This window comes from Dryobates pubescens, chromosome Z (assembly GCF_014839835.1).
Source record: "Dryobates pubescens isolate bDryPub1 chromosome Z, bDryPub1.pri, whole genome shotgun sequence".
In the NCBI taxonomy this organism is placed as follows: domain Eukaryota; kingdom Metazoa; phylum Chordata; class Aves; order Piciformes; family Picidae; genus Dryobates; species Dryobates pubescens.
The window spans coordinates 137,505,834-137,533,018 of NC_071657.1; the positions used below are offsets into that span (position 1 = coordinate 137,505,834).

The 27,185-nt window shown below is 51.2% G+C and overlaps 2 protein-coding genes across 2 annotated transcripts in view; both read left to right on the top strand.

Moving 5' to 3' along the window:
- The first annotated feature begins 4,769 nt into the window (after positions 1-4,769).
- On the top strand, positions 4,770-10,396 carry YEATS4 (YEATS domain containing 4). The gene is made up of 7 exons (XM_054178429.1): positions 4,770-4,951; positions 5,110-5,229; positions 6,062-6,128; positions 6,230-6,324; positions 6,886-6,978; positions 8,220-8,307; positions 10,227-10,396. Exons 1-7 carry the CDS (start codon positions 4,901-4,903, stop codon positions 10,394-10,396), a joined length of 684 nt encoding a protein of 227 aa, XP_054034404.1. The 5' UTR covers positions 4,770-4,900.
- Positions 10,397-25,997: 15,601 nt separating this feature from the next.
- Positions 25,998-27,185, top strand: part of FRS2 (fibroblast growth factor receptor substrate 2) — a 68,036-nt gene continuing 66,848 nt past the window's right edge. Inside the window, exon 1 of the mRNA XM_054178697.1 lies at positions 25,998-26,129. The gene's annotated coding sequence lies outside the window, so the exon portion shown is untranslated. The remainder of the gene's footprint in view (positions 26,130-27,185) is intronic.

Consider the following 27,185-nt stretch of genomic DNA (forward strand, 5'->3'; position numbering starts at 1 on the left):
CTCAAGAAGGACCTCAAGGAACTGCTTGAAGGAGTCCAGCACAGAGCCACAAAAATGGAGGGGAACATCTTCCTTATGAGGAGAGCCTGAGGGAGCTGTGGATGGGAGGAGCCTGAGAGGTGACCTCATTCACATTTATCAATATGTAAAGGGTGAGTGCCCAGAGGCTGGAGCCAGGCTGTGCTGGGGGATGCCCAATGCCAGCACAAGGGGCAGTGGTGGAAGCTGAGGCAGAGGAAGTGCCATGGAAACAGGAGGAAAATGTTTTCCCTGTGAGGGTGACAGAGCCCTGGAGCAGGCTGCCCAGGGGGGTTGTGGAGTCTCCCTCTCTGGAAATGCTCAAAAGCTGCCTGGATGTATCCCTGTGTGATCTGCTCCAGGTGCTCCTGCTCTGGCAGGGGCTTGGACTGGGTGAGCTTTCCAGGTCCCTTCCAGCCCCTAACACTCTGTGATTGCGTTAAAAGGGTCTCCTCCTGCCATCTAGTGGCTTGAAAAAGCCTCTCCACGCTTTGCTTCATTCATAAGCTGATTGTTATGTAATTGCACTGATTGCTATGCCTGTGATAGCCACACATTGATCACTTATCCCACATTCCACCTCATTGTGAGCTCTCAGCTCTGTCAGCAGACCAAGATGTGATAATCCTCAGCTGCCCTTAATTGAAGAAGATGCTTCTTCCCCTTCACAAAACAAACTGTTTTGGGGGTTTTGTTGTGTTGGGGATTTTTTGTTGGGGGTTTTTTTTTGGTCCTTGCCTTGAGACCTGATGAACTAAGTCCTTGTTTCTTGCCCTTCTCAGAGTAGTACTTTGAATGTTAAATTCTTGTGCATGTTTTCCTATACAATACTCTTGGAGTGGAAGAAATACTTCAATGCTTAAAAGCCCTTCTTTGACACTGAAAATCCTGGAAGCTCCTGTCTGCACAGGCAGGGAAAATGTTTGCTGTTCTTGAAGGTAGGCCAATGGCATCTTGGCTTGTGTCAGGAATAGCATGGCCAGCAGGGCTAGGGATGGAATCCTGCCCTGTGCTGGGCACTGGGGAGGCCTCACCTGGAGCACTGTGTGCAGCTCTGGGCCCTCCCTGCAAGAGAGATCTTGAGGTGCTGCAGCAGGTCCAGAGGAGAGCAACCAGCCTGGGGAAGGGACTGGAGGGAAAGTGATGAGGAGAGGCTGAGGGAGCTGGGGGTGTTCAGCCTGGGGAAGAGGAGGCTCAGGGGGGACCTTATCACTCTCTACAAGTCCCTGAAGGGAAGCTGCAGTCAGGTGGGGGTCAGGCTCTTGTGCCAGGCAGCTTGTGACAGGAGGAGAGGGCATGGCCTGAAGCTGTGCCAAGGAGGTTTAGGTTGGATGTCAGGAAGCAATTCCTGATGGAAAGGGGAATGAGAGGCTGGGATGGACTGCCCAGGGAGGTGGTGGAGTTGCTGTCCCTGGAGGTGTTTAAGGCCAGATTAGATGTGGCACTCAGTGCCATGGTCTGGTTGGTGTGGTGGTGTTAGGTCCCAGGCTGGGCTTGGTGATCTCAGAGGTCTTTTCCAGCCTCAGTAATTCTGTGATTCTGTGAATATAACTCCAAAGCCTGGCAGAAGATTGGGAGTTCCTCTGTGGGACAGGCAGCATTTGCCGCTGAAAGAGTAGGGAGCTCTACAGAGTTGCTGTATTTCAGAGTGATTAAGTTGATGCTTAAAGCTAATTTCTAGAGCTCACTGGTAACCCCTTTTCCTGTTTAGCCATCTTCTTTCTTACAGACAGGGCAGCTACCCTCTCCAACTCCTACACCCTGCAAATTGTGCTTCACTTGTGGCTCTGCCTTGGATGTATTACAGCTCCAGACTGGTGGGAGGGAATGAAAACAAACCATTCATCCCAAACAGAATCCTTATTCATGGGTCAGGCTGGAAGGCACTTGGGCTTCCACCTCAACATTTAATTGGAGCTGCAGTTCTCCTTTTCTGAACCATTTAGCCTGGAATCTTTACAAGAGGTATGTCCACAGCCCCTGTTTTCTCAAAGACTCATAGTGTAAGGGTAAACAAATGGTGCATGGTGTGGGATGGCCACCAGAACCCTGCACAAGGAACTTTGCAATGTCTGAGTTGTGTGGTGGGTTCTTTTTTTCAGTACCTAAAGTACTTTGAATGAAAAGGGTCAAAGGCAAATGTTTTATTAGCAGCATGAGTGTGATTAGCCCTTTTCACTGCTAGAAAAGCTGTATTTTGAGCTTCTCTAAGTATAAATTCTTTAAGGATAAGGATTAAAGCTATCTGCTGGCTGACTTCCTTCTCAGCTGGAGTCCAGGACAGTCTCTTTTGGTGTTTCTTTCAAAGCATATATCATAAAAACCACGGTTTCCTTTTTTCCCCCCTGTCATTTCTCAACTAATTTTGTGCCCTCCTAATTTTAAGTTATCCTCTACTTCATTTATGTATAGGCTTTTAAAGCAATTTTATGTCTTTTACTCAAAATTATTTTAGAACCCAAACTCAACAAGAGCAGAGAAGTATTCCTGCCAAATTGAATTTGTCTGTTAAAAGCACCAAGGGCAGCAAGTGAGGGTGAGCATAGAATCATAGAGTCAGTAAGGTTGGAAAAGTCCCTAAAGATCATCAAAGACCAACCTGTCACTCAAGACCTTCTGTCTACCAAGGCACCAAGTGCCACATCCAGTCCCCAGTGGATGTTTGGAGTGATGTGCTGAAGAGCCTGCATTTCTGATTGCTATAGAGCAGAGGAACCAAAAGGGGGTGGGAGAAGGTGAAGAGAGGAAACTGGCACAGCAGAGCCTGTGGTTCAGAGGCTATGTGCACTACCCTAGTAACATCAAGTCTTAGTTAATCCTTGTATTTTGCTTCCTGCTCCTGGCTCTTCTAGGGAAGATCTATGAGAGGTGTGAGCTGGCAGCAGCTGGGAAGCATTTTGGACCAAATCACTTTCACAAGCACAGCCTGGGAGTGTAAATCCTGGGTGTCTGTGGGGTGGGCATTTCCGTTTAGCAAGCTTTGTTGAAGTGAGTGGGTTCATGTGAATGCTGGAGGTTAGTACCCCATCACATTACTCAAGTCTCTGCTGGCACAGACTGCAGGTATTTTCTCCAGCTTTTCTCTTCACTGTCTCTTTCCCTGCTGCTTTTCCACAGTCTAACTGAGCTGTGGTCAGCAGGAAGCCTTTCTGGAGCAGCCCATCTCATCATACCTCCCCACTTCCTAACTGCACTGCTTTTACTTGCTGTAGTGCCTTACTCTGCCAGCTGATTGCCTGTGATGGCTGCACAGCTGGAGCAGGGCAGGCAGACGAAGCTGTGGAGCAAGCATGAGTGGGAGTGCAGGGCAAAATAGGTGGCCACACACTGTTATGAGACCTGGAGACAAGGAGTGGTGGCCACTGGCAACAGGTTGATGTTAAATTCATTTCCTTCATAGGGAAGCACCACATGGGCTCTGATCCTGGGTCTGGGGAGCAATCCATGTGTTGGCCAGGGGATGGTTGCATTTCAAAGAAGAATCACTGTCCCTCCCAATCCTTCATCCTTCCTGCTGCCCTGACACAGATGCAGCAGCATGTCACTAGGACAAAATAAGGCAGGTTGGTCATAAGAAGGGAAAGACCAAGCCCTGAGCAAGGTAGATGATATCCATAGCTCTTCCCTTGTCACTGATGTAGTCACTCCATCATAGAATGCCACGAGGTTGGCCAGGCAGGACTTGCCCTTGCTCAAGTCATGCTGGCAGTCTCAAATCACCTCCCTGTCCTCCACGCACACTTGATCCCATTGCCTGTGTCACTGATGAAGATATTGAATCAGCACTGGTCCCAGAGGGACACCACTTATCACTGGTCTCCATCAAGCCGTTGACCATTATGCTGTGGCTGCGACCATCCAACCAGTTCCTCCCCCTGGGAACAGCTCTGCAGCTGCAGCAGCAGTCGGGTGCCTCTCCCATGTGTTTCAGGTTTATAGATAGCTGAGGGCTGGAGGGCAAGAGGGAGGGGACAGCCTCTGCTCAGTTGTGCCCTGGGACAGTACAAAGGGTGATGGATGGAAACTACAGCACAGGAGGTTCCACCTCAACATGAGGAGGAGCTTCAGAAAGAGAGATTGGCCATTGGAATGTGCTGCCCAGGGAGGTGTTGGAGTCACTAACACTGGAGGTGTTTAGGGAGAGACTGGATGGGGTGCTTGGTGCCATGGTATAGTTGATGAGATGGCGTTGGGTGATAGGTTGGACTGGATGATCCCTGAGGTCTTTTCCAACCTGGTTTATCCTATTCCTATTCCTATGCTACGCTACTCCTATCCTATCCTATCCTATCCTATCCTATCCTATCCTATCCTATCCTATCCTATCCTATCCTATCCTATCCTATCCTATCCTATCCTATCCTATTCTATTCTATCCTTCGCTGTAACAGTCCCAGAGCCCTGGAGCAGGCTGCCCAGAGAGGTTGTGGAGTCTCCTTGTCTGGAGCCTTTGCAGCCCTGTCTGGATGTGTTCCTGTGTGAGCTGTGCTGCATTCTATGGTCCTGCCCTGGCAGGGGGTTGGACTGGAAGATCTTCGAAGGTCTCTTGAACCCCTAACACCCTGGGATCCTGTGATGCTGCTGAGGCTCGCAGGCGCCGCACAGAAGAGCAGCAGCTCACCGGGGGTCGGCGGAGCGGCAGGTCCCAGCCGCGGCGCCGCGGCGCTCTCCGACTCACAGAGCCACCGAGCTCCCCCTAGCGGCGGCAGCCGGCCCCGCCCCGGCCGCCGTGACGCCATGGCGCCGCCGGAAGCCGCGGGGGATGGCGGGCGCGGGCCGGCGGGGGCCGCGCTCTGGGCTGCGGCGGGGCCGAGCCTGGCGGCCGCGGCGCGCAAGCTGAGGCCAGGCGGCGCGGCTGCGGGCGGCGCCCCCCCGGGGCAATATGTTCAAGAGAATGGCTGAGTTCGGGCCTGACTCCGGGGGCAGGGTGAAGGTGCGGAGCCGGCGGCGGCGGCCCGGGAGGGAAGGCGGGGGGCGGGAGTTGCTTGGCGGGGCCTTTGCAGGCGCCAGTTTGATTCGGGCTGCGAGGAGTACCTCGGCGAGCGCCTTTGGAAGGCGGCGGGTGAGGTTTGCTCTGGGTGTTTCTTTAAGGGCGTTACCATTGTGAAGCCGATCGTGTACGGGAACGTGGCGCGGTACTTCGGGAAGAAAAGGGAAGAGGATGGCCACACGCACCAGTGGACGGTTTATGTCAAGCCCTACAGGAACGAGGTAAGGCTCACAGGGTGTTAGGGGTTGGAAGGGACCCAAAGACATCTTCCAGTCCAACCCCCTGCCAGAGCAGGACCATAGAATCCAGCACAGGTCACACAGGAACACATCCAGACAGGGCTGGGAAGGCTCCAGAGAAGGAGACTCCACAACCTCTCTGGGCAGCCTGCTCCAGGGCTCTGGGACCCTCACAGTGAAGAAGTTCTTCATCACGTTGAGGTGGAACCTGTAGTTTCCATCTGTTGCCCCTTGTCCTATCCCAGGGCACAAGTGAGCAGAGGCTGTCCCTGTCTCTTCTTTCCTTACCCCCAGCTCTCAGATATTGATAGACATTGATCAGATCCCCTCTCAGCCTTCTCCTTCTCAGACTAAACACCCCAGGTCTCAGCCAGTGATGGGAAAGCTTTGCCGCTGGCGTTAGGTATGGGAATGCAGCAGGAACAGGGCAGGAGGCACGGACAGTGCTGCCCTTTGCCCCAGGCTGTCAGCCCAGCAAAGCACTGAGACACTGAGTTAGGGTTTGAGGAAAGGGCAGGATACTGGGGCAGAAGCAGAGGAAAGGGTGAAGGGGATTCAAAAAGGAAGAACAGGGAGGATGCTTTTCATCTTAACATTTTCAGAGTGATCTTTCCAGGCCAGGGAAAAACTGCAGAGAATTCATGGGGACAAAACATTGACAGACCTCTGCCAGCATTAGTCCCTGGATTTATCATTTTGCTTTCTTGCAGTTTTTAGAGGTAGCTGTGTCAGAGGAAGCCATGTAGGGTGGATGAACAAACAGTGTTTTGGTGTGCTGTGTAAATAATCAGCAATCACAACCTTTCTGTTTCAGGATATGTCTGCCTACGTGAAAAAAATTCAGTTCAAGTTGCATGAAAGCTATGGCAATCCCTTAAGAGGTGGGTTTTGCCTGTGGGCATGTGTTGCTCAGAGCTGGGCTTTTGGTTAGTTCCATGCAGGCTTTTTTCACCTGCATTAACACCTCTGCTTCCTGCTGCAGTTGTTACCAAGCCACCCTACGAAATCACCGAGACAGGCTGGGGTGAATTTGAAATCATCATTAAGATATTCTTCATTGATCCAAATGAAAGACCTGTAAGTACACTGAACTTGCCACAAGAGTTCATTCATTTTTGTGGCCTCAAACTCTGCTGTAGGGATGTCATTGCCGTGGCAGTGATAAAGCTGCTTCTTGTAGGAAATCTCTTTAATGTGGCTACATGTTGCACCTTCCCTGGGCTACCCCCCTGCCAGAGCAGGACCATAGAATCCAGCACAGGAACCCATCCAGACAGGGCTGGAAAGGCTCCAGAGAAGGAGACTCCACAACCTCTCTGGGCAGCCTGTTCTAGTGCTCTGTGGCCCTTACAGTAAAGTTCTTCCTCATGTTGAGGTGAAACCTCCTGTGCTGTAGTTTCCATCCATTGCTCCTTGCCTATCCTGGGGCACAAGTGAGCAGAGGCTGTCCTTGTCCCCTCCTTCCTGACCCCCAGCCCTCAGCTATTGATAGACATTGATCAGATCCCCTCTCAGTCTTCTCCTCTCCAGGCTAAACAGCCCCAGGTTGTTTAGTAAGAACAAATACTGCTTGTTGGTATCTAGAAGATTTGTGTTTCCTTATAATAGTCAAGCTAATACAATTCTCTTTTTGTCTAGGTAACCTTGTATCACTTGTTGAAGCTTTTTCAGTCTGATACCAATGCCATTCTGGGAAAGAAAACTGTAGTTTCTGAATTCTATGATGAAATGGTATGAACATTTTTCACAGAACATTAGAATCACAGAATATTAGAGGTTGGAAGGGAACTCCAGAGATCATTGAGTCCAACCCCCTGCCAGAGCAGCATCACCCAGGGCAGTCCACACAGGAATGCATCCAGGAGGGGTTGGAAAGGCTCCAGAGAAGGAGACTCCACAACCTTTCTGGGCAGCCTGCTCCAGGGCTCTGCCACCCTCACTGCAAAGAAGTTTCTCCTCATCTTGAGCTGAAACCTTCTCTGGTCAAGTTTGTCTCCATTGCTCCTTGGCTTATTGCTGTGCACCACCCACAAGAGCTTGGCCCCCTCCACTTGACCCCCACCCCTCAGCTATTGATAGACATTGATCAGATCCCCTCTCAGCCTTCTCTTCCCCAGACTCAACACCCCCAGGGCCCTCAGTCTCTCTTCACAGGGCAGATGCTCAAGTCCCCTAAGCGTCCTCCTGGCTCTCCCTTGGCCTCTCTCCAGCAGGTCTCTGTCTCTCCTGAACTGGGGAGCCCCAAACTGGACACAGGATTGCAGGAGTGGTCTGAGCAGGGCAGAGCAGAGGGGGAGAAGAACCTCCTTTAATACAATCTTCACTTTCTTTTGAAGAGTGTTGGTGAACAGTGTGGCCAGCAGGAGCAGGGAGGTCATTCTGCCCCTGTACACTGCACTGGTTAGGCCGCACCTCGAGTCCTGTGTCCAGTTCTGGGCCCCTCAGTTTAGGAAGGAGGTTGACTTGCTGGAATGAGTCCAGAGAAGAGCAACAAAGTTGGTGAGGGGTTTGGAACATAAGCCCTACGAGGAGAGGCTGAGGGAGCTGGGGTTGCTTAGCCTGGAGAAGAGGAGACTCAGGGGTGACCTTATTACTCTCTACAACTATCTGAAGGGAGGTTGTAGACAGACGGATGTTGGTCTCTTCTCCCAGGCAAGCAGTACCAGAACAAGAGGACACAGTCTCAGGCTGCGCCAGGGGAGATTCAGGCTGGATGTTAGAAAAAAGTTCTATACAGAAAGAGTGATTGCACATTGGAATGGGCTGCCTGGGGAGGTGGTGGAGTCACCATCACTGGAGGTTTTTAGGAGAAGACTTGACGGGGTGCTTGGTGCCATGGGTTAGTTGTTTGGGTGGTGTTGGATTGGTTGATGGGTTGGACGCGATGATCTTGAAGGTCTCTTCCAACCTGGTTTATTCTATCTATTCTATTCTATGTATTCTATGCTGTGTGTTTTTCTCTCCCTCATTAGATATTTCAAGATCCAACTGCAATGATGCAGCAGCTGTTAACGACGTCTCGGCAGCTAACGCTCGGGGCTTACAAGCACGAAACAGAGTGTAAGTTGAAAAGTAAATTATTGACATTTTTAGAACTAACAGATGGGTTTGCTTTTAGTGGTTTTTTTCGGGGCTAGAATCACAGTCACAGGATGTTAGGAGCTGGAAGGGACCTTGAAAGATCACCCAGTCCAACCCCCTGCCAGAGCAGGAGCACCCAGAGCAGGTCACACAGGAACACATCCAGGCAGGTTTTGACTATCTCCAGAGAGAGAGACTGCACAACCCCCCTGGGCAGCCTCTTCCAGTGTTCTGTCACCCTGTCACCACAGGGAAAAAAGTCTTCATCATGTTTCCATGGAACTTCCTGTGCCTCAACTTCCACCACTGCCCCTTGTGCAGGCATTGGGCATCCCCCAGCAGAGCCTGGCTCCAGCCTCTGGGCACTCACCCTGCACATCTTGATCAACAGCAATGAGGTCACCTCTCAGTCTCCTCCTCTCCAAGCTACAGAGCCCTCAGCTCCCTCAGGCTCTCCTCATAAGGAAGATGTTCCTCTGCCTTCATCATTTTTGTGGCTCTGCGCTGGACTCTCTAAAGCAGTTCCTGAGGTCTTTCTGGACCTGAGGGGCCCAGAACTGGACACAATATTCCAGATGCAGCTTCAGCAGGGCAGAGTGGTAATGGTACAGCAGATTTGGATGCTGCTAAAAAGAGGGGTTTTTACATTAAATTATCTTTGACTTTTAATACTCACTTGAAAACTTTGACAGTTTTCTGATCTGCATGCCTGCTGGGGGAAAAAAAAACCAAAGACCAAATAATTGATCAGTTTCTCAACCTGATGAGTGCTGGCATGATCTATGTCTAGTTTAACATCTTTGGAATGAGTTAAAGCAGAGAATAAATCAGGGCCTGCTTTATTTGTAGTCCATTTCTGTTCAGCTCAGCAGGATGTTGACTGCAAGCAAAGCTAACACTTGAAGCACTGAGCTAAGAGGCAGTTAGTACTGGTTGAGCCAAAGCAGGAGACCTCTGGGAAGAGAGAGTAGTGTGTGAAAGCTCTTGCTGTCTCTTTCCTATTCTGTTGAATTGATTAGATGCAAGTCATTTCAAAGCATCCTTCTTCAGTATAGCTTTATCTTCCTTGCCTCCTTTTTATCACATCTGTTCTCTTAAACATAAAACAGAATATTAAGAGAATTAAGGAAAGAAAATAGGTGGATTCATAAAATGTAATGCATTTAGTCATTTCTGGTTTGCTCTTCTCTGTTCTGGATTTGATCTCTTCTCAGGAAGCAAATGTGTTATTTGTTGAACCCAAGTCCTGCCCTGTTTGTTAAAAAACTCCAGTGCCATCCTAGTTCAGCTCACTTGGCCTTTGGCTCTTCTGACAACAAATCAGAGAACTGTCAGGGTTGGAAGGGACCTCAAGGATCATCTAGTACCAGCCCCCCTGCCAAGGGCAGGGACACCTCACACTGCAGCAGGTTGCTCACAGCCACATCCAGCCTGGCCTTAAAAACTTCCAGGGATGAGGCTTCCACCACCTCCCTGGGCAGCCTGTGCCAGGCTCTCACCACCCTCATGGGGAAGAACTTCCTAAGGTCTAATCTAAATCTACCCTCTTCTAGCTTGGATCCATTCCCCCCAAGTCCTATCCTTACCTGACACCCTAAAAAGTCCCTCACCAGGTTTCATGTAGCCCCCTTCAGATACTAGAAGGCCACAGTAAGGTCTTCTTGGAGCCTTCTCTTCTCCAGACTGAACAACCCCAACTCCCTCAGCCTGTCCTCCTAGCAGAGCAGCTCCAGCCCTCTGCTCATCCTCCTGGCCCTTCTCTGGACACCTTCCAGCAGGAATTTCTAAGGCTAAAAGGCTGCACAGCATCCACAGTACTGTTGCAATCAAACCAGTAAAGAATGAGCAGCTTTGGGTGGTACTTTCAAAATGCTAACTTTCCTTCCTCACCCCCACAGTTGCAGACCTTGAAGTGAAAACCAGGGAAAAGCTGGAAGCTGCCAAAAAGAAAACGAGCTTTGAAATCGCTGAGCTGAAAGAGAGGCTGAAAGCAAGCCGTGAGACCATCAACTGCCTGAAGAGTGAGATCAGGAAGCTTGAAGAGGATGATCAGTCCAAAGATATGTGATCCAAGGGTTGACTTGGAGACAAGGGTGGAAAGGCTTCAATCATGGAATTGCATGGAATTCCCTGACTTAGCCTGTGGGAATCTCACCTGCAAATGATTGAAGTCCCTGGCAACTGACTTCATACCTGGAGGTGGGGGGGGAAGAAAAAGAATGTATCCTTGGGTTATCATTTTAATCTCTGAGGACTTCATGATTTCTTTCAGGTAGGAGAGGACTTGGAGCCCAGACTACTTTATTTTTGTTTGGTTTAGCTGCATTTGAGTGGTGTATAAAACCTTTTGTATGAGGCCTTGTCTTAGCTCAGTGTGGTTTTAACAAAGTGCTGGTGGTTACTTTTGTTTTTAACTTGTTTTGCTGGGGTTGTTTTTTTTTTGTTGTTGTTGGGGTTTTTTTTTCTACTGATTGTTTAGAGATGCATCTTTGAAAATAAAATAATGTGGGGGGTTTTTTAGTATTTTAATAACTTTTTTTGGTCTTTCTCCAGTTGTTGGCTGCAGGATTGGTTGCAAGCAGCATACCCTGAGCTAAGGCAGGGGTTGGAACACTGCTGTGGAAGCTGCTTACATCAGGGTACAGAGATATCTGTGTGTCTGTCTGTCATCAGCCCAGGGCAAAAAAAACTTCTGAAAAGAGGATTTTAAATAACTTGTATACCTACAGGTGAAAGATTCTAGCCCCACAACTGCTTGAACACAACCTTTACAAGTTATGTGCAGAAGCTGAGATTATTCCAGTCCTGGTTTACAGAAGGTTGTTGCACTGTGCTGCATTTATTCTTCAGTAATGGCCAAGCTTTCCCCCTGGGCTGCAGCAGAAGATGTGTTGTCAACGGATCCAGAGAGGTGATTCTGCCACTGTGCTCTGGGGAGACCTCACCTGCAGTACTGCATTCAGGTCTGGAGCCCTCAGTATAGGAAGGACATGGACCTGATGGAGAGGGTCCAGAGGAGGGCCATGAAAATGCTCAGGGGGTTGGAGCAGCTCTGCTATGAGGACAGGCTGAGGGAGCTGGGGTTGCTTAGCCTGCAGAAGAGGAGGCTCAGGGGAGACCTTATTGCTGTCTACAACTACCTGAAGGGAGGTTGTAGCCAAGTGGGGGTTGGTCTCTTCTCCCAGGCAACCAGCACCAGAACAAGAGGACACAGTCTCAAGCTGTGCCAGAGGGAAGTTTAGGCTTGATCTTAGAAGTTCTTCCCAGAAAGAGAGATTACCCCTTGGAATGTGCTGCCCAGGGAGGTGGTGGAGTCACCATCCCTGGAGGTGTTCAAGAAAAGCCTGGATGAGGCATTTGGTGCCATGGTCTGGTTGATTAGCTAGGGTTGAGTGATCAGTTGGACTTGGTGATCTTGGAGGTCTTGGATTCTGTGATTCCAGAATTTCAGACACTGCTCCCTTGCTACCCAGCAGCATTTTTGCCTAGTTGTTGTTTTTTTAACCTTGCTCCCTTGCCTACCTTCTTTGCCTTTGGGTTTGGCACACTGTAATTTAATGTTCTATGAGGCTGTGCCCAAGTGGTTGCAGAATCACAGAATTTCAGGGGCTGGAAGGAACCTGGAAAGCTCATCCAGTCCAACCCCCTGCCAGAGCAGGAGCACCTAGAGCAGATCACACAGAACACATCCAGGTGGGTTTTGAATATCTCCAGAGAGGGAGACTCCACAGCCCCTCTGGGCAGCCTCTTCCGGGGCTCTGTCATGCTCACAGTAAATAATTCTTCCTCATGTTTCTGTGGAACTTCCTATGCCTCAACTTCCACCCATTGCCCCTTTACTCATCAAAAGTGCCATCACCTGCCAGATGTGTAGATACACATGACAGAAAGATTTACTTGGGAAATTTTGTGGTTGTTAGAGATCAGACTGGAAGGAACATTAAGTTACCCTGTTCCTTTTCTTCCTAGACAGGTGCTGGTAATAGCTCCAACCTAAAGAAGCTTTGGATGCTTATGAATTTAATCCATTTTGCATAGATCAGTGTTTGTTTGCTTCCTGGCATCCTGGCTGGGGTCAGCAATGCTGTGTCCAGCAGCAGCAGGGAGGGGATTGTCCCCTGGCACTCAGCTCTGGGGAGGCCACACCTCCAGTGCTGGGTCCAGTTTGGGGCACCTCAGGACAAGAGAGATGTGGAGGTGCTGGAGCCAGGGCAGAGGAGGGCAAGGAAGCTGGGAAGGGCCTGGAGAAGAAATCTGATGAAGAGCAACTGAAGGAGCTGGGGATGGTTAGTGGGAAAGAGAGGAGGCTGAGGGGAGACCTTCTGGCTCTCTACAGCTCCCTGCAAGGAGGTTGTGGAGAGGTTGGTGCTGGTCTCTTCTCCCAGGTCATTAGTGACAGAACAAGAGGGAATGGCCTCAAGCTGCCCCTGGGGAGGTTCAGACTGGACATTAGGAAACCTTTTTTTCAGGCAAGAGTGGTCAGGGCTTGGAATGTGCTGGGCAGGGAGGTGGTGGAGTCCCCAAGCCTGGCTGTGTTTGCAGGGGGTTTGGCTGTGGTGCTTGGGGCGTGGTTTAGGGGTGAGCCTTGTAGAGTAGGGTTCTGGGTTGGCCTTGGTGACCCTGAGGCTCTTTTCCAACCTGAGTGTTTCTGTGATTCTTAATGGGAATGTGTACTTCAGAGCACATTGGGTTGTCTGCAGCCATGAAGCTGCTTTTCAAACACCAGGTGGCAGGTGTGCCCAAAGCATTCTCCAGTCTCAACAGCATTTTACTTACTGGGATTTTGACACATCTGGGATATCATTGGTCCATCTCATTTGCTTTGAGACCTGATCATCTGATTAGACAACTTGTATTTGTCTCTGTAGAGATGATCAAATTACCTCTTGCATGTTACAAAACTGTTCAGCCATCTAATGCTTGCAAATGTTTCACTTGGCAAGGGAAGCAGCATTCAAAATAAAAATCTCTGGGGTTGATTTTAGCTTGTTGGTTTGCTTGAGGCCAAGGTTGTGTGGCAACTGGAATGAGCAAAACTTAACTTAGGTACTCTGTTGGACCCAATATTCTGCTTGCACTCACTGAATCACAGAATTGTCAGGGTTGGAAGGGACCTCAAGGAGCAGCCAGTTCCAACCCCCTGCCATGGCCAGGGACACCTCACACTGCAGCAGGTTGCTCACAGCCACATCCAGCCTGGCTGCAAACACCTCCAGGGATGAGGCTTCCACCACCTCCCTGGGCAACCTGTGCCAGTCTCTCACCACCCTCATGGGGAACAACTTCTTCCTAACATCCAATCTGAATCTACCCACTTCTAGTTTTGCTCCATCCCCCCCAGTCCTATCACTCCCTGACACCCTCAAAAGTCCCTCCCCAGCTTTCTTGTAGCCCCCTTAAGGTACTGGAAGGCCACAATAAGGACTCCTCAGAGCCTTCTCTCCTCCAAACTGAACAAGCCTAACTCTCTCACTGTGTCCTTCCAGGAGAGGAGCTCCAGCCCTCTAATGACCATGAGCAAAAGATGTGAAATCATTTCACAGTTAAAGAGTGGTGGTCAGTGGAGTTAAATCCAGCTGGCAGCCAGGCACAGGTGGTGTTCCTCAGGGCACAGTGTTGGGACCACTTCTGTTTAACATCTTTATTGGTGATCTTGATGAAGACAGAGTGTGTCAGCAGTAAGTTCACAGGTGACACCAAGTTAGGTGGCAGTGTTGATCTGCACCAGGGTAGGAAGGCTCTACAGAGGGGCTTGGATGGATTGGATCCATGAGCAACGTTACCAGCATGAGCTCCAAGAAGGCCAAATGCCAGGTCCTGCACTTGGGTCACAACAACCTCAAGAAACACTCCAGGCTTGGGGCTGTGTGGCTGGAAAGCTCCTGGCAGAAAGGGACCTGGGGGTGCTAAGGGACAAGCAGCTGAACAGGAGCCAGCAGTGTGCCCAGGGGGCCAAGAAGGCCACAGGCATCCTGGCTGGGATCAGCAATGCTGTGTCCAGCAGGAGCAGGGAGGGGATTGACCCCTGGGACTTAGCTCTGGACTGCTGACTGTCCTGAGGGTCATTTCCCACCTGAATGTTTCTGTGATTCTGTGATCCCCAAGACTCATCCTCTGGAAAAAAATGTTTACAGCTCGGATGTCAGTCTTAAAACTGTAGCAACCCCAGAGCACCAAAACCATGTTGTTAAACTGCTGTTGTATGTAGTGTCCTTGATAAAAAGATAAAATAGGCTGATCTAGAGTATTTTGATAATAGTAACAGTTTCTGCACTGCATCTAATGCTAATTATTCTGTGCTAGATTCTGTGGTCTTGCTGGAGCCAGGGCAGAGGAGGGCAAGGAAGCTGGGAAGGGCCTGGAGAAGAAATCTGATGAGGAGCAACTGAAGGAGCTGGGGATGGTTAGTGGGAAAGAGAGGAGGCTGAGGGGAGACCTCCTGGCTCTCTACAGCTACCTGCAAGGAGGTTGTGGAGAGGTTGGTGCTGGGCTCTGCTCCCAGGTCAGTAGTGACAGAACAAGAGGGAATGGCCTCAAGCTGCCCCTGGGGAGGTTCAGACTGGACATTAGGAAAGCTTTTTTCAGGCAAGAGTGGTCAGGGCTTGGAATGTGCTGCCCAGGGAGGTGGTGGAGTCCCCAAGCCTGGCTGTGTTTGCAGGTGGTTTGGCTGTGGTGCTTGGGGCTGTGGTTTAGGGGTGAGCCTTGTAGAGCAGGGCTCTGGGTTGGCCTTGGTGACCCTGAGGCTCTTTCCAGCCTGAATGTTTCTGTGATTCTGTGTGATTATGAGGGTGGTGAGAGCCTGGCACAGGTTGCCCAGGGAGGTGGTGAAAACCTCCTGCCTGGAGGTTTTGAAGGCCAGGCTGGATGTGGCTGTGAGCAACCTGCTGTAGTGTGAGGTGTCCCTGCCCATGGCAGGGGGTTGGAACTGGAGGATCCTTGAGGTCCCTTCCAACCCTGACGATTCTGTGATTCCATGACTCTAAATGCCCAAGTGGAGCTGCAACTATCTGTCTATGTCAGTGCACATCTTTCCACCAGGACTATGTATTTTTTGTGAAGGTATTTGCTGCCCCTTTAGGCACTGGGTCCTCTCAGGGTCTTTGTAACAATCTCTGAGCATGAAATAAAATGTAGTCCTGGAACCTGGAATGATTAATCCATCCCTACACAAAAACCCGTTGAGGGTGTTATTAAAACTGTGCTAGATTCTCTGGTCCTGCTCTGGCAGGGGGAGTCAGACTTGATGATCTTTGGAGGTCTCCTCCAACCCCTGTGATTCTGTGAAAAACATGCTGTAAGCTGCTGGTAAAATACAGGAACCCCTGTAAAAGCTTCCATGCTGTTTGCTGCCACACTATCACAGAATCACAGGATGTCAGGGGCTGGAAGGGACCTCCAAAGCTCACCCAGTCCAACCCCCTGCCAGAGCAGGAGCACCTAGAGCAGATCACACAGGAACACAGCCAGGCAGAGGGAGTCTCCAGAGAGGGAGACTCCACAGCCCCCCTGGGCAGCCTCTTCCAGGGCTCTGTCACCCTCACAGGGAAAACATTTTCCTCCTGTTTCCATGGAATTTCCTCTGCCTCAGCTTCCACCACTGCCCCTTGTGCTGGCATTGGGCATCCCCCAGCAGAGCCTGGCTCCAGCCTCTGGGCACTCACCCTGCACATCTTCATCAACAGCAATGAGGTCACCTCTCAGTCTCCTCCTCTCCAAGCTCCAGAGCCCTCAGCTCCCTCAGGCTCTCCTCATAAGGAAGATCTTCCACTGCCTTCATCATCTTTGTGGGTCTCTGCTGGACTCTCTAAAGCAGTTCCCTGAGGTCCTTCTTGAGCTGAGGGGCCCAGAACTGGACACAATATTCCAGATGTGGCCTCTCCAGGGCAGAGTAGAGGGGGAGGAGAACCTCTCTGACCTATTGACCACAGTCCTTCTAATCCACCCCAGGTGGCTTTGGCCTTCCTGGCCACAAGGGCACATTGCTGGCTCATGGTCATCCCTCCATCCACCAGGATCCCCAGGTCCTTTTCACTGCTTGGTGCCATGGTTTAGTAGTCAGGAGGTCTTGGTGACAGGTTGGACTTGATGATCTTTGAGGTCTTTTCCAACCTTACTGATTCTATGATTCTCCAACAGCTCAGTCCCCAACCTCTCCTGCTCCATGGGGTTGCTCTTTCCCAGGTGCAAGACTCTCCCCTTGCCCTTGTTGAACTTCATCCAATTTCTCCCTGCCCAGCTCTCCAGCCTATGGTGAGACTTTCTGCTCCTGCAATGTTTTTCCTGACTGGAAACCCTCACAGGACATCCTCTTGTCAGGATGTAGGCCCAAGGGGGGTGTGGGAAGTGTAACTTCTAACATTTCCTAGTAGCCCCCATGGCTTACAACATCTACTGTAAAGAAAACAAAAAAGACTTGAGAAGAACCTTGATTGATTAAAATCTGCCTTAGTTTTCTTCTTTACCAAAGGCCAAAAGAAAAACCCCTCCACACACTGGTGCTTAATCATAGTTGGCATCATGTACAAGCATGCAGTGTTCCATAGAAATTCCATCAGGTGTTTCATCTGCTATTGCAGAAATACTTCTTTGCATACAATCACACCCTGCTGTGGTTGTAAGTGCTTTCTGAGAATGCATTTTGAGCTTATTACCTTAACCTCACTGCCTTTCTACCCACATAAAGACTGGCAGACCATAGGCAAACCCTTTCATTTTAATCCAGGCCTGGCTGAAGTTAAATTGAAGTGGATTTGTGCTTTAAAACTCTAGGGCTCAGCTTATTCCTTAAGTATTGCCCTGAGTATAGGAAGGGCATGGAGCTGATGGAGTGGGTCCAGAGGAGGGCCATGAAAATGCTCAGGGGATTGGAGCAGCTCTGCTACAAGGACAGGCTGAGGGAGCTGGGGGTGTTCAGCCTGGAGAAGAGGAGGCTCTGGGGAGACCTAAGAGCAGCCTGCCAGTACCTGAAGGGGGCTACAAGAAGGATGGAGGGAAACTGTTTGCAAAGGCCTGCAGGGACAGGACCAGGGGCAGTGGCTTCAAACTAGAGCAGAGCAGATTTAGACTGGATGTTAGGAACAGGTTCTGCACCATGAGGGTGGTGGAACACTGGAACAGGCTGCCCAGGGAGGTGGTTGAGGCCCCTTCCATGGAGATACTCAAGATGAGGCTGGACAGGGCTCTGGGCAGCCTGATCTAGTTGGGAATGTCCCTGCTGACTGCAGAGGGGGTTGGTCTGGATGACCTTTCAGGTCCCTTCTGGCCCAGCCCATTCTATGATTCTGTTGTTAGTGACTTAACAACACTGTTGTTAAGTTGCTGAGCTGCAGCAGGGTCTGCAGCTTACATTAAAAGTACTCACTGCAGGAGAAAACAGTAATGGACACTTCTGGGGACTTTTTGCTGTCTCAATTATTCATTCATGGAATCATAAAAGCATAGAATGGTCTGGGTTGGAAGGGACCTCCAAAGGTCATCCAGTCCAACCCTCTCTGCAGTCAGCAGGGGCATCCTCAACTAGATCAGGCTGCCCAGAGCAGAATGCTATTATTGACAAGGACATTCAGATGGCCAAAGAAAGGATAAACCCCTCTCTGGATATCATTATTTAAGTTCTGTCCCTTCTGAAGAAAGGTCACATGCATGCCAGGTGCTGAACAGCAGCAGTCACTCACGAGGAGCACTGTTGTATCAGGCTACACAGGTATGTCTGACTTGGTTCTGAACTTAGTGACCAGGACTCAAGAGTCAAGAGGAGAGTAAAAACAGGGCAGGTACAGCACAATCCCTCTTAGTGTATCCTCAGAGTTTTTGCTAAATCCTTGGTTAGGGAAAACATGAACTAAAGGCCACTGTATTCCATTCACTACCTGCCCATGCACTGCTTCCCTTTTGAGTTTAGTTCCCTGTTGGAAGTAATGATGGGGTTAGATTCTGCATTCCTGGAAGCAGAGAGCTCTGTCCTTCAGTTCTGCAGCATCAGAGAGAAAGGCAACCATTTGTCCCTTATTTTCCCTAGGTGCCCACTTCCCAGAAACAGTGAACAACAGCTCCCTGTCCTCTCCCCACAAGCCACAAGTTAATATAATTCAGTCATCTTCCTTCATAGAGTCATAGAATTGCTAAGGTTGGAAAGGACCTCAAGCATCATCCAGTCCCAACCCCACTGCCACGGGCAGGGACACCTCACACTACAGCAGGTTGCTCACAGCCACATCCAGCCTGGCTGCAAAAACCTCCAGGCAGGAGGCTTCCACCACCTCCCTGGGCAACCTGTGCCAGTGTCTCACCACCCCCATGGGGAAGAACTTCTTCCTAACATCCAGTCTCAATCTTCCCATTTCTAGTTTTGTTCCATCCCCCCAGTCCTATCACTCCCTGACACCCTCAAAAGTCCCTCCCCAGCCTTCTTGTAGCCCCCTTCAGATACTGGAAGGCCACAATGAGGTCTCCTCAGAGCCTTCTCATCTCCAGACTGAACAGCCCCAACTCCCTCAGTCTGTCCTCACAGGAGAGGAGTTCCAGCTCTCTGCTCATCCTCATGGCCCTTCAGTCACCCAGGAATTGCCACTTTTGTGACTTTCAAACTGAAGTCCAAGTGTTGGTAAGTCAGATTTTAAACAGAAGCTGTTGTCTGTTTTATTGTTCTTTTCTACCTTTTCCATCTGTCTGGCCCCACAAACCAAAGCTTCATACTGCTCTCTGTGTGTTTTCTACCACTGACACACACAAAAATGCCACAAAGTCTTCTGCCTTATTCTGTCTTCTTTTTCTACTACTTACTGATATTTTTTACTTGGAACTGGAAGCATGTGGGACTCCAAGGACTCCCTCTTCAGCAGTAACAGGTATATGTAGAGCTTACCACTATGCACATGTAATTAAGATTGGGTTTGCCTCTCCCTGTGAAGAGAGCCTGAGAGACCTGGGGCTGTTCAGTCCAGACATGAGAAGGCTGAGAGTGGATCTGATCAATGTCTATCAGTATCTGAGGGGTGGCTGTCAAGTGGAGGGGGCCAAGCTCTTTTGTGTGGTGCACAGGAATAAGGAACAATGGAGATGAACAGAGGAGGTTTCAGCTCAACTTGAGGAGAAACTTCTTTGCAGTGAGGGTGCCAGAGCCCTGGAGCAGGCTGCCCAGAGAGGTTGTGGAGTCTCCTTCTCTGGAGACTTTCCAACCCCACCTGGAGCACTCCTGTGCAGACTACCCTGGGTGATCCTGCTCTGGCAGGGGGGTTGGAGAGGATGATCTCTAGAGGTCCCTTCTAACCTCTAGTGTTCTGTGGTACTGTGATTCTGTGGCACTGGGATACTGCATTACAGTTACTGAGGCTGAATTTCAGCTTCCAGTTTAACACCCATGCCACTCAGCAGAAGGAGATCCTTTTGAACTCCCTGCTGTCAGCTGCATACTCCAGCACTGCACAGCATTTTGCAACAGCAGCAAGCTGTGCTGCTTCCTTACTCTCTTTCCAAGACCATTTCTGAGTATGCTAAGTGGTGCAGGTCCCAGCACGAATCTCTGTGGGAGTCCAATCATAACTCTCCTGCAGTGTAAAAAAATGAGTGTTTATTGCTCCTCCATTAACCCTTCTCTTCCAGCTAGTTACTCATTCACAGGACAGCTTTCCTTCCTCACCTGTGCCAGCTGATGTTCTTCATCAGGGCTGGCAAGGGACTGTGCCAAAAGCTCCTTCGAAGCGGCCACGATGACTTTATTGCCCCAGTTTATCAGTCTGTTGATTTCGTCCAAGAGCTTCACGATTACGACAAAGTTTCTCTGGCTACACAAACCCCAAACCCCAACATGTTGATTTTTCCACAGCCTGACGTGTTTGTCTGTGTGCAGAAGCCTCACCCCAGCTCCCTGTCACTGACTTGCTCCTATTAGCTGAGGCAAGCCTCAGTGACGACACTGAGGAGCTCAAGAGGAGACAGATGCTGAAAGGGAGCACTTTAAACTCCTTCAGCCCCAAATGACTGTCTTCAAAATTCTCATCCAGTTATTTTCCAGCCATGGAGGTGGCTACATTCCATTAATTCTTCTTTCAGTGAGGTTCCCAAAACATCTCTGACCACTTTAGCATGTGTTTCCCAGCAAGCCAGTTCTGATCTTAAAGGTCCAGCTCAGATAGTCACAGCTAACTGATTTTAGTGGCTAGGATTAAGGAAGCTGCAGTAACCATATGATGATTACAGCATGACAGAATCACAGGACATTAGTGCTTGGAAGGGACCTCCAGAGATCATCCAGTCCAACCCCCCTGCCAGAGCAGCATCACCCAGGGCAGTCCACACAGGAATGCAGCCAGGTGGGGTTGGAAAGCCTCAAGAGAAGGAGACTCCACAACCTGGGCAGCCTGCTCCAGGGCTCTGCCACCCTCACTGCAAAGAAGTTTCTCCTCATCTTGAGCTGAAACCTTCTCTGGTCAAGTTTGTCTCCATTGCTCCTTGGCTTATTGCTGTGCACCACCCACAAGAGCTTGGCCCCCTCCGCTTGACCCCCACCTCTCAGCTATGGATAGACATTGATCAGATCCCTCTCAGCCTTCTCTTCTCCAGACTCAACAGCCCCAGGGCTCTCAGTCTCTCTTCCCAGGGGAGATGCTCAAGTCCCCTAAGCATCCTCCTGGCTCTCCCTTGGACTCTCTCCAGCAGGTCTCTGTCTCTGGAACTAGGGTGCCCCAAACTGGACACAGGATTGCAGCTGTGGTCTCAGCAGGGCAGAGCAAAGGGGGAGCAGAACCTCCCCAGCCCTACTGGCCACACTTTTCTTGCTGCACCCCAGGATCCCATTGGCTCTCTTGGCCCCAATGGCACATTGCTGTCCCCTGCAGAACTTGCTGTCCAGCAGCACTCCCAAGGTCTTTCTCCATGGAGCTTCTTTCCAGCAGGGCAGCCCCCAACCTGTCCTGGTGCCTGCTGTTATTCCTCCCCAGATGCAGGACCCTGCACTGGTCCTTGCTGACTTTTTAGCACTTAGACCCTGTCACTGTGACCTCAGTCACATAAATGTCCTTGGCCTTTCACAGTGCAAAGTTTAGCCAGCTTCTTGTTCAGAGTGGATCCCACACAACCCCATTCCTTCCCTTGCTTCCACCACATCCAATATAGGAAACCTGGATGGAGAAATGGTTGTGATTGCTTTCACCCACAGCAAGGTTCTTCAATGCTAACTGCCCCAAATTCAAGCAGTGCAGTACCAAGACCCTCTGGAGACCTAAGCCAGGCTCCCTTGTAAGTAAAATGAATCTTTTGTTTCTTCTCTTGTAAAGGAAACACAGAAATAATTCCATTAATGCTAATGAAGTATCAACTAACCCCAGGACAAAAGCCCTAAGAACACCTCAGTAGTTATTCTCTGAACAAATAAACAAACAAGGCAAAGGGAACTTGCTGCACACAGAGACTCAAAATAACCAGCCCTGCTCTCCTGTGAGAGGCAGGCATTCTGTGTCCTGAATGGGGAAGGGCCTAAAGAAAAAAATGGTGTATGAGAGGCTTCTTAATTCTACCCTAATCTGTGCCCACAAGGGAGTCAAAATTACAGCTGCACAAGTTGCTGCTGCCATTGTGACAGTGCTCTTTGAACACTGATTTGTGTATGGTACATAGTCAAGTACCAAACAGATCAGAGGGTTGGAGCACCTCTGCTGTGGAGACAGACTGAGAGAGTTGGGGTTGTTCAGTCTGGAGAAGAGAAGGCTCTGAGGAATCCTTATTGTGGCTTTCCAAGGATCTGAAGGGGGCTACAAGAAAGCTGGGGAGGGACTTTTGAGGGTGTCAGGGAGGGATAGGACTGGGGGGAAGGGAACAAAACTAGAAATGGGTAGATTCATATTGGATGTTAGGAAGAAGTTGTTCCCCATGAGGGTGGTGAGAGCCTGGCACAGGTTGCCCAGGGAGGTGGTGGAAGCCTCATCCCTGGAGGTTTTGAAGGCCAGGCTGGATGTGGCTCCAGGAAACCTGATGTAGTGGGAAGTGTGCCTGCCCATGGCAGGAGGGTTGAAACTAGATGCTCCTTGAGGTTCCTTTCCAACCCTGACAATTCCATGATTCTATGAACAGCAGCATTCAATGAAACAGAGACCTACTGGTTTAAAATGGGGCGAGTCTTGTCCTTCTTTCTGACAGAAGGGAATACTGTTAACTTCACTGGGGAGGTGGGCCTTCCTCTAGAAGTGCAGGATCAGGCCCATAAGTGGTTGCTATATAGCCCTTACTGAATGCAAAGGCTTTGTTCAGCTGTGACAACAACAAACTTCTTGCTGTGATATACAAAGAGTCATTCTGCTTCGCAGGCCACACAGGAGGGGAGGCAGAATGTGATGCCATCGGGGTTGCTCTCTTCAGCCAGCACACCAAGGCCAAGTTTCTCTGCCTCTCCTTGAAAAACTGCTTTCCCATCCCTGAAAGGCTGTTCCAGACTGAAGGGGCAGGATTTTGGGAAGGGGGGGGGGTGGGGACACAGAGTAAAACTACCTTCTGGGTAGCCTCTTCCCACAGAGAAAGGGAGCAAGCATCTCTACCACACTGGTAACCAGAAACATGTTTTTGCTGCTGTGGTAATTTTAGGCTAATGCCTAGGAAAATTTTCCACAGATTGAGTAGAAAGTGGTAGACTGTAAATTAAATTACTCTTGGATGTGACAGGGAAACTAACAAAAAGGGTTGGAAGGGACCTCAAGGATCAGCCAGTTCCAACCCCCCTGCCATGGGCAGGGACACCTCACACTACAGCAGGTTGCTCACAGCCACATCCAGCCTGGCTGCAAACACCTCCAGGGATGAGGCTTCCACCACCTCCCTGGGCAACCTGTGCCAGGCTCTCACCACCCTCATGGGGAACAACTTCTTCCTAACATCCAATCTGAATCTACCCATTTCTAGTTTTGCTCCATTCCCCCCAGTCCTATTCCTCCCTGACACCCTCAAAAGTCCCTCCCCAGCTTTCTTGTAGCCCCCTTCAGATACTGGAAGTCCACAATTAGGCCTCCTTGGAGCCTTTTCTCCAGACTGAACCCCAACTCCCTCAGTCTGTCCTCATAACAGAGCAGCTCCAGCCCTCTGCTCATCCTTGTGGCCCTTCTCTGGACACCTTCCAGCACCTTCAGACCCTTCCTGCAATAGAGGCTCCAGAACTGGACACAGTGCTCCAGGTGTGGTCTCAGCAGAGTGGAGCAGAGGGGCAGAATCCCCTCCCTGGCCCTGCTGGCCACACTTCTCTTGCTGCAGCCCAGGCTCTGCTTGGCTCTCTGGGCTGCAAGTGCTCCCTGCTGGCTCCTGTTGAGCTTCTCCTCCCCCAGCACCCCCAAGTCCTTTTGTTTAGGGCTGCTCTCAAGCCAGTCCCTGCCCAGCCTATATCAGTGCCTGGGATTGCCCTGACCCAGAAGATCATGCCATTGGGCTGACAAATAACATAAAGTTAGTTGTATAAACAAATTCCTCCTTTTTTCATCTTCTTCACTCTAGCTGATGCTGTTTGCTTCTGCTGGCTTTGCTGACTTCAGCTGAGTTTCTTTGTTGTGGCTAAGTACTAACAGCTACTCTCTGCTCTTCTCTCTTTTCCCTTCTATAGGGTGGGGGAAGGCAGCAGGGAGGGGGAAGCTGTTGGTAAGCCCTTGGTTTTGTCCAGGGGGATGCTTGTATTGTTCATGAATTGTAAATGCATGTAAATATTGTCTATTTTGTACATCAGCATTGCATTTCACGTTCCTAGATTCTAGCTGTGCTTGTGAAGAGAGCTTCCTTTGCCTTCCAACTGAGATGGGCTGGCAAATTTCATTCTGGGGGAGGGCAATTCCCTCAAATTAGTTTGGGGGTAATTTCAATGCACTACAGCTGCTGAGTCAGAAAACTCCAAAGGACAGTGTTCATAACAGAGCCCTCACCCTATAGCTGGGTTAGGTGGTGCCTGTAGCAATAGCAAAGGCCTCCTTGTAAAAGTAAGTGGCTAAGTTTGCACTAAGATGCTGCTTTGGTTTTACTTTTAAGAGGAAAATGTTTACTCTCCTATGTTTATTCAAAAGTAGGGTTTACAGCTGAAACATTAAGGATTAAATCAGTATCCATCTCCAAAAACATACGTAGGCTGGCATGTACACATCTTAGACTGATCAGAAGAGCCTTCCCTGGTGAGATGGGAAACCATACACAAAATGGGATAGTTACCAGGTTCTTGGCCATAAGAAATGGCAGGGAAGTCATTCTGCTCCTGTACTCAGCACTGGTTAGGCCACACCTTGAGTCCTGTGCCCAGTTCTGGATTCCTCAATTTAAGGATATTGAGACACTTGAATGTGTTCAGAGAAGGGCAAAGAGGCTGGGGAGGGGTCTGGAGCACAGCCCTGTGAGGAGAGGCTGAGGGAGCTGGGGTTGCTTAGCCTGGAGAAGAGGAGGCTCAGGGGAGACCTTCTTGCTCTCTGCAACTCCCTGAAGGGAGGTTGTAGCCAGGTGGGGGTTGGTCTCTTCTCCCAGGCAACCTGCACCAGAACAAGAGGACACAGTCTCAAGCTGCACCAGGGGAAGTTTAGGCTGGAGGTGAGGAGGAAGTTCTTCCCAGCAAGAGAGACTGGCCATTGGGATGTGCTGCCCGGGGAGGTGGTGGAGTCCCCATCCCTGGAGGTGTTAAAAAAGGCTTGGATGTGGCACTTGGAGCCATGGTTTAGTTGTCCTGAGATGTTAGGTATTAGGTCCTAGGTTGGACTTGGTGATCTCTGAAGTCTTTTCCAACCTGGTTGAGCCTATGATAAATAAGCATAGCTTGAATGGCTGTAGAGGAGCTGCCACGGCAGTGTCTGCAGCAGCACCGTGACAGTCTGCACCACACACCCCACGGAGGCTGCCTCGCAAGAAGCTTAAAACAAAGGACACCCAGCCGCCTGAGCGAAGCCCTTCTGACGCGGTGCATGCAACCACAGCTTCCATTCCACACCACCCCCCCTTCCCCCTCCCCCCCTTAACCTGAGAAACCAGTAGGACCCGCTTCGTGCCTGCCCTCCCTCACGGCTGGCCCCCGCACCACTGCGGGGCACTCGGCGCGCTGCTTCCCAGCCCTGCTGCCGCCCCCACCCAAAGGGTGACGGGGCCGGGGCCGCCGCGGGGAGAGGGAGAAGGGGAAGGAGAGAGAGGGAGAAGGGGAGGGAGAGGGAGGGAGAGAGAGGGAGAAGGGGAGGGAGAGAGAGGGAGAAGGGGAGGGAGAGAGAGGGAGAAGGGGAGGGAGAGAGAGGGAGAAGGGGAGGGAGAGAGAGGGAGAAGGGGAGGGAGAGAGAGGGAGAAGGGGAGGGAGAGAGAGGGAGAAGGGGAGGGAGAGAGAGGGAGAAGGGGAGGGAGAGAGAGGGAGAAGGGGAGGGAGAGAGAGGGAGAAGGGGAGGGAGAGAGAGGGAGAAGGGGAGGGAGAGAGAGGGAGAAGGGGAGGGAGAGAGGGAGGGAGAAGGGGAGGGAGAGAGGGAGGGAGCGAGAAGGGGAGGGAGGGGAGAGAGAAGAGGAGGGAGAGAGGGAAAGGGGTAAGGAGAGGGGAAAGGAAAGGGAGAAGGAGGGAGAAGGACAGAAGGAGGAGACGCCCCTGCCAAGGGCTCCCCACGCCGGTCTCTCGCCCGCGCCCCGCCCGCTGCCCCCCGGAAGGCTTTCTCGCCGTGCCCCGGAAGTTGTCGCGGGCAGAGTCGGCCCAGAGCGCGGCCCTGTTGCTGCCGCTATCGGGAGGCGCAGCCGTTACCAGCGGCGCGACGCGGGGCTGCCGTCTCGCCCGTCACAGGCGGCCCGCCCGGCTCGGCGCGGCGGCCGGCGCGGGGCTCATGGCGAAGGTGGGTGCTGGTTCGTCCCCTCCCACCCGTTCCCCGGCTCCTTCTCGCGGGGGTGCTCAGCCGGCTCCGCTGGGAGGGGGCGGCAGCGGAGGCTCCCGGGGCTGGGCCCGGCTCGCCCGTGGGCGGGAGCAGCCCCGTGTCTCGTCTCTCCCCGTGGGAGCCGGGCTGCGATGCGCCCGGCGGAAGGACCTGTCCTCCTTCCCCGCCCGAGGTGCGGGTCCGAGGTGGGGGGGCCGGCTGTGGGGGTGGCGGGAGCTGGGTGGCGGCCGGGGCCCCCTGGGGCGGGGACCGTGAGGGGCAGGGGGTGTTGCGGCCGAGGGTTGTTTGTGGGCAGGGAAGGCCGTGGCGGGGGGGGGGGCGCGGGAATCGCCGGCTGGCTCTGGGGCTGCAGCGGGCGGGACGGAGCGGGAGCGGATGAGCGAAGTGTGAGTTTAAAAACAAAAGAGGAGCCGTTAAAGTTGTCCTGGCGGCTGGCTTGCTGGAGGCAGGTCTGGCGCGGGGTGTGGATCTTCTCGGCTGCCTGACCGCTCTGCCTCTTCGGTGCTTGGTGCGTCGGAGAGTTGAGCCTCATCTTGCGTGACCTGTCAAGCGCTTACATCTTCCTCTAGGTCAGCTGCTTCTGTCACATGTCTCTCAAGACAAGTGCATTTTCTGTTCCACGTCGCCGAGCACGTCAAGGGGCTTTCTAGGTGCGAGCCCTGGGACTAATGGAGAGCTCTGTCGGGTCAGTGGGTTAGGGTCAGCAGACAGAGCCTCTCGAGAGGAACGGGGTGCTTCTCGAAGTGCACGTATGAAAGAAAGTGATGCTTAGCTGACTTGCTTGTCCTTTTAAACTCCCCTTCCTCTGGCATATCCTCAGATGCAAAGGTAGCAAGGGTAGATCTGAAGAGATTCAAAGGTCAGAAGGTGTACTGGTTTGACTTGGTTCTCCCTCTAAACTTGATTTTCTGGAAAATGAAAGCATGCTTTCTTATCTTCCCACTCCTTTTTTTTGGTTAAGGCATAAAAAGTGATAATCATGATGAGAAATCACTAGGAATGCTGTTGGACTGAGAG

Excerpts from the sequence above, each read along its gene's own strand:
- YEATS4 (XM_054178429.1), top strand. The coding sequence starts at position 4,901 with ATGTTCAAGAGAATGGCTGAGTTCGGGCCTGACTCCGGGGGCAGGGTG. Across the intron at positions 4,952-5,109 it reads ACTCCGGGGGCAGGGTGAAG|GGCGTTACCATTGTGAAGCC; the intron begins GTGCGGAGCCGG and ends TGTTTCTTTAAG. Across the intron at positions 8,308-10,226 it reads TTACAAGCACGAAACAGAGT|TTGCAGACCTTGAAGTGAAA; the intron begins GTAAGTTGAAAA and ends TCACCCCCACAG.